The 6,391-nt window shown below is 41.8% G+C and overlaps 1 protein-coding gene across 1 annotated transcript; it reads left to right on the forward strand.

The window, feature by feature from the left end:
- Positions 1 to 207: 207 nt before the first annotated feature.
- Positions 208 to 6,391, forward strand: cyldb (cylindromatosis (turban tumor syndrome), b). The gene is given in 14 exon segments (XM_037679130.1): positions 208 to 642; positions 898 to 1,027; positions 1,406 to 1,653; positions 1,741 to 1,906; positions 3,264 to 3,396; positions 3,565 to 3,669; positions 4,756 to 4,835; positions 4,882 to 4,907; positions 4,909 to 5,006; positions 5,090 to 5,222; positions 5,309 to 5,417; positions 5,512 to 5,630; positions 5,726 to 5,930; positions 6,186 to 6,391. Coding segments are annotated over 14 exon segments (2,193 nt in total).

Genomic DNA, 6,391 nt, shown 5'->3' on the forward strand with positions numbered 1-6,391 from the left:
TATATATACTGTATATATACTGTATATATACTGTATATATATAATTTTTTTTATGTTTATCCATTTTTACCATGTTTGCCACTGTTTGAAACTAATTTTTCATTGGTCAACACAAATGTGCAGAAAAGTAAGTGTGTCGGTTGTTTTTGCAGGTTAACTCTTCCATCTTGGACCATCCTCAAAAGGCTGCTGTCAGAAAGGGTCACGATGGAGCCCAACACTGTCCTGAGCGAGAGGTTTTTCATCGTCATTCGTGGCAAGACCAGGAAAGGTTTCTGCCGAGGCTGTATTGGTCGCGTGGAAGCTGAGACTCCATCCGGAGAGCTGATGGGGCTCCTGTACGGATGTGGCACCAACGCGGGGAGCCCAAAAAACGGAGGCCTGGTGAGGAAGGAGGACGTGTACCTGCTGACACGCCACCAGGCCCAGCTGCTGCTCTTTATTTCCAGTACCAGCAGGCGCCTGGAGGTGCTGTGCAACCCGCAGCTCTTCTCAGCCATCTGTGAGCTGTCTCAGGATGACCTGGTGGTGGTCAGTCACAAGAAGGGACACGTCCCCGGACTGGTGAGGAACCTGATGCAGATTGGAAGGAAAGAGAGCAAAGAGGATCTGCACATGCTTGGCTTCGAGCTGGAATTTGTGGTGAGTCTTTATAATTGCATGATCACTTTGCAAATGTCTTTAAAGCACACAGTTGCAACAGTGCAATAAATTCACTGCCTCATAATAGAAATGAAGATCTGTACATCTTTTGGTAAAATCATCTGTCTGATTGTTTGGTGTGAAACTCTAGATGGCATTTGAGCAGAGTTTTGTATGCAAACAGTTGCTCTGCAGATTTGAGTACTGTACATAAGTATAATCATTTTTCTTGTTGTTCTTGTTTTTTTTTTATAGGACACTGATACTTTTTTGTCAGTGAAACCCGCTGCTCCTCTGCCCATCTTCAGCGCAGCGGACATTGTCCAGGTGGTTCCGTCTTACTCTGTCCCGCTCGGACTGCAATGGAGAGACGGCAAATATGCAAGTAGGTTTAGCTCATCTGCTTTAGCACTCTGTAGATACTTCTGATTTGTTTTTAACTGACTTATTAAACTTTTATGATAACCAAGCTATACAAGCAGCAGCAAATTAAACAATGAAATTCTTAAGTTTATACTAAGCACTGGTGAGCGGTGATGCAGACAAGACACTAACCTGGAAAAACCGGTCTTGTTGCAATGGAATGTGACATTAGAGTCATCACCAGTTCTCATATTTTATTAGCTCTTAAAACTACCTGCATACCTCATTTGTAGACCTGCCTCATGTTGGCTTGGAGTCACTTTGTCAGTCACATGAGATGAAACCAAAAAAATGTTTTTTACATTTCCAACCGCCCCTCACCCCTCATATCTGTCTGCAGGTACAGGCAGGAAAACTGTGTCACGCATCAACTCCATGCCAAGTATTGGAAGCCGTGCTCGCCAAGCCACAGAGACCCAAACAGAGCGGAGGGTGGTCCAGAACCAGCGGCCGACCACAGCACATGTGCCTCTGGAGGTGGGCTCCATTGTGGAGGTCGTCTCCAACACGGGGGTCAAAGTGTACGGAGTCATCCAGTGGATGGGGATCCTGGAGGGGAAGGCAGGTGAATGGGCAGGGATCGAACTGGTGAGCGACCTGATGCTTCGGTGCATTTGTGGTGACTTCTGTCCGCTTCAGGGTGCCTGACTTTATTGTTGCATCTCATTATTTCAGGACTTTGATGTGAGAGGCTGCTCTGACGGGACGTATGAAGGTCAGAGGTTTTTCACCTGCAAAGAAAACCGAGCCTTGTTTGTTCCGGTCACAAAGTGCAGCCCTGACAGCAGGTTTGTCACCTGCTCCACAGAAAGTCCCCTCAGAGCCACCCAGACACCTGCAGGTCAGCTTCCTTAGCGTTTCTAAAATATCACCATTTTCTGACATCTACACAGCTTTACATCATTTCAGTAAAGCAAAAGATGTATATAATTTGCAAGAAGTTCATAAAAAAGTTACTGTAAAACAAAGTATTTCTGTATCGAGATAGATTTTTATGTTATTTTTCACAATAATTCTGAGCGAATAATTACCGCTAGAGTTTGATGAAACTAGATGAAACTTAGCGATTGAAGAGAAAAGGAGCACAACTCAAGCTAAGAGCTGAAAGGAGCAAATCATTAGCTAAAGAGTAAAGTAGCAGATGGCTAAATAGAGGCTAAAGAGTAACAAAAGGCAAACTAGAAGCTAAAGTTAGCGGGATAGTAGCTAACTGTAGCATAAAACGACAGAGCAAGAAGGCTGAAGCAGTTTTCAAAAAGAACAACATTTTTGAAAACATAGGTTTAGGTTTATTTGTTGTATGCAGGTCAACACAATGCAATGAAATGCTCAGGACGAGAAGAACCGTCTCGACTCGCCCCCAAAAAACGACAAGAAATATCAAAGCATGCAACAAAAAACAAAAACAAGGCGCCGAAAGTGAAAAGAAATGCATCTACAGCAGCATGGTCCTATTGGCAGAGTGGTTCTGTTTTGTTGTCATTGCAGAGTTCTCAATATATTTCTATGGGGAAAATGTCTGTAAAGTATTTTGAAATGTATTAAATAATACAACAAACAGAAAACAGTTAAATTCTTCTACCCATATTCTTTACCAGCTTTCCTGCATGTCCAAGGTACACTCGTCCATCACAGGGACACATGAGGACAAATCACCATTCACAATCAGGGACAATTTAAATTGTCCCTGATTGTGAATGGTGGTTGATATACTCAATATATTAATGCAATATACAAAGTATGTACAGTATAAGTCCCCGTAGTTGGACTGGGGAGAAAATGTGAACATTTTTAAGAAAGTGTAAAATAAGTGTAAATGCAACATCATTTTTAAATAACATTCTTTGGCGTTTGCAACATGAAACTGTTTCTCTATAAACACTGCACTAAAAGTTTTAGGAAGGCCTGAACTGTTTATCCAAAGTGTTTACGTTGAACCTGTGGGAGTGAGGATTTAATCCCCGTTTCTTGCATCTGTAAGATGCTTCACAAATGGTCCAAGTTACCTTTTTTAACATCCATAAGCAGAAATGGAGCGATAGAATCGATGCCATCTGACACAGTTTATGTGACTTGCTTCCTGCATGTTTAAGCTAGTTAATAATCGTTCTTGAAGAAAAACATAATTAGTTTGGTCCACTGTGATTAAGCCTAATGAGTCTTTTATTGTTATGAATTAGTTTACTTGTTCATTTCAGTTCCACCCTTCGAGGACACGGGGGAGGATGCACCACCTGTTCCAGAATCTAAGGCGGTGTCGTTGTTTGTTGGGAAAATGAAGGGAATACAAGGTCACAATAACTCTTGTTACCTGGACGCTACTCTGTTCAGGTAAAACCAGTTCACTGCCCTGTGAAACGTTTGACGTAACATTACTGCAGAATCACTTTCGTCTTGCATTGTTTAAAGGAATTTCATTCGTAGTAGCTCATGCACAACCAAATGAGCATTTAGATAAACGCATCAGAGTCGATAAGGCATTGTTTCTTTCCTCCTCAGCCTGTTCAGTTCATCTGTGACAGTGGATAATATCTGCCATAAGCCTGCAGACGAAGAACAACCCATAACCTGCACTCTGAGGGCAATAATCAACCGTTTGCGCAGGTACAAACATAGCGTCATGTATCTTTTCCATCTTGTTTTCTAAAACAAAGGCATAATGAATTTTACTGATCAACAAGCCTGATTTGTTTAATATATGCTGATATGAGTATTTAAAATTAGGGATGCACGATATTAGATTTTTGGCCGATATCTGATATGCCCATATGTTAAAACTTATTTGGCCGATAACAGATACCGATATTTTTTTTATATACTTGGTCAGAACATAGCCCTCTTATTTATTCTTATTTGCTACAAAATTGTGTAAGAGCTGGTGACATATATTCAGTAACAGCCATATGATATACATATCACTTTAACTTGTATTAAATGAAAAGTGTTAAATGTTATTTATTAGCATTAGCCACCTGCGATGCTGTCTCTCTTGTGGAGGCTTGTTCCAGGTTCCTAGCTGCAGTGTGGGATCCTCAGCACTCCTGTGCATGAAGGACAGACTTTTTAAGTTCAAAGTTTTTGTATATCCATTGTGCCATAAGACTAATCATGCTAACGGGGCTAACGCATGACGTCCAAATGTCTGTGGTAAAACTCACCCAAGTGCTATTGACTATTAACTTCTCCATGGTATTCAGCTATGATGTGGTATATCAGCCTATAGCTTCTCAGCCATTAGCTTCTCAGCTATTAGCTTCTCTAAATGAGTCCCCGAGGCTCAGTGGGACTAACCTGTATATAAATAAAGGTTGAACGAATGACGTTGGAAATGACAGCTTGTAACTTGTAACTAAGGTAAGGCTACATTGGAAAAAATATCTCTGACTGGGGACGATGTAGCGAAACTCACCATCGGCATTTTGACTTCTTCCTCTCTGCCGTGATCAGATCAGGTAGGCACGCATGACGTCATCATGTTGTGCTGCTGCTGCAGGTGTCCTTGTCACCGTGTTGTTATATAAAAACAGCGCCTTTTGTATCGGTATTATTTTGATGGAATGGCCGATGTCTGATATTTAAATTTAACACTAATATCGGTTGATACCGATACCATGCCGATAATATCGTGCATCCCTATTTAAAATCATTAAATGTGTGTATGTAGTTGTTATAGTTTGTTTTTAATTGCAGGCAAGGGTTTGTGCCTGCAGAGAGTGTGATGAATTTTCGCAAACAGCTTGGCTGTGAAACTTTTAGCACACACGAAAAAGGTATATGCCTATAATGTTGTAGGATGTGCCGTTATGTTTCCATGAGGTCATTGTGACAAACGACTGAAGCTCACTGTTCATGGATCTGTGTCGTCCTAAAACAGACCCTGAGGAGTTTATTACAGTCCTCTTTCAGAAGGTGCTTTGCAGTGAGCCTCTGCTGAAGCTTAGGTATGCTCCCAAACCACCCTGGATTAAACATCTTGCCTTGTGTTTACGTGTATAGTTAAGTTACGGAATATTTGTCACCTCAGATCAGAAGTAGGAACATCTCAGGGAGCATACACCCTCCAAATCTTCTTGGAAAAACAGCAGATCAGACAGATGCCCACTGTTCAGCAGCTGCTTGACACGTCCTGCCTGTCAGGTGACCTCAAATTTGAAACGGTGAGTCCTTTATCCTGCAAACTAAAGTGTCCAAGTCTTTTTCTGAATGTTCATATATTGAATTTATTGCCTTTTTCGTGCCATAGATGCCCTCCTGTTTGATCATCCAGATGCCGAGGTGTGGAAACAAGTACAAGATGTTTTCTCACATTATTCCTACCACTGAGCTGGACATTACAGACCTCCTATACAGCTGTGAGCACCTGACTGCATCATTTAACAGCTGATATTGTGTATGAAATGTGATTCTAAATATATTTATTAATTACCTGCTTTACTGTCCCAACAGCTCCAAGGGACTGTTTCATCTGTGGATGTTTGGCAGAGTTTGAGTGTCTTCAGTGTTTACCAGATTACAAACTGCAACCAGGAAGAATCAAACAGTACTGCAGTACCTGTAACACTCAGGTAGACCTTTTAAAGCCATTTTAAATGTAGATTAATTCATGAATTGAGTCTGCAGTGTATAATTTCCAGCTGTTTTTTTCTTCTTCCTATTTTAGGTGCATGCCAATCCATCCCGGTGCAGTCACTGTCCAAGGGCGCTCATAGTACCAGCAGGTGTAGCCACCGACGGTCCTGTTCCCAGGCACAAAGTTCATCTGTTTGCTGTGCTCTGCATTAAAACCAGCCACTATGTGTCCTTTGTCAAATACGGTCCTGGTCCGCACTCGTGGTTTTTTTTTGACTGCATGGCAGACAGATGTGGTAAGAGATTTCAGCCATTTGAAGGTGTTTACAATAAATGGCCTCAAAAAGTACTTCTGATGTGTGCTTGATTTGTTTTTGGGCTTGGTGTTGTTGCCTATGAATTTTGAGTTGGGCTTTTTTTTCTGTAAATGCAGCCTTGACAGTGATAGATAAAGGCCCGCTTAAGAGCAACTCTGACGTCTTACAGCTGGCCTTTATCTCAGTTTCTGAGCTGATCTCTAATCTTGAGGTCGCTTGCTCTTTCTTCTGCAGGTGACGATCAGAATGGTTACAACATTCCTGAAGTCCAAGCTTGTCCTGAGATCGGTGACTTCCTGTGTCAGCCAGAGGAGGAGCTGACCCGGGCTAATCCTTTTCAGGCTCCTGAGATGGTTCAAAGGCTGCTGTGCGACTCCTACATGTTTTTGTACCACATACCAGCCATGTGACTTTCAAAGCCAAACAATGGAGAACTTTAA

Source organism: Nematolebias whitei, chromosome 7, assembly GCF_014905685.2.
Source record: "Nematolebias whitei isolate Nwh7 chromosome 7, NemWhi1, whole genome shotgun sequence".
Taxonomy (NCBI): Eukaryota; Metazoa; Chordata; class Actinopteri; order Cyprinodontiformes; family Rivulidae; genus Nematolebias; species Nematolebias whitei.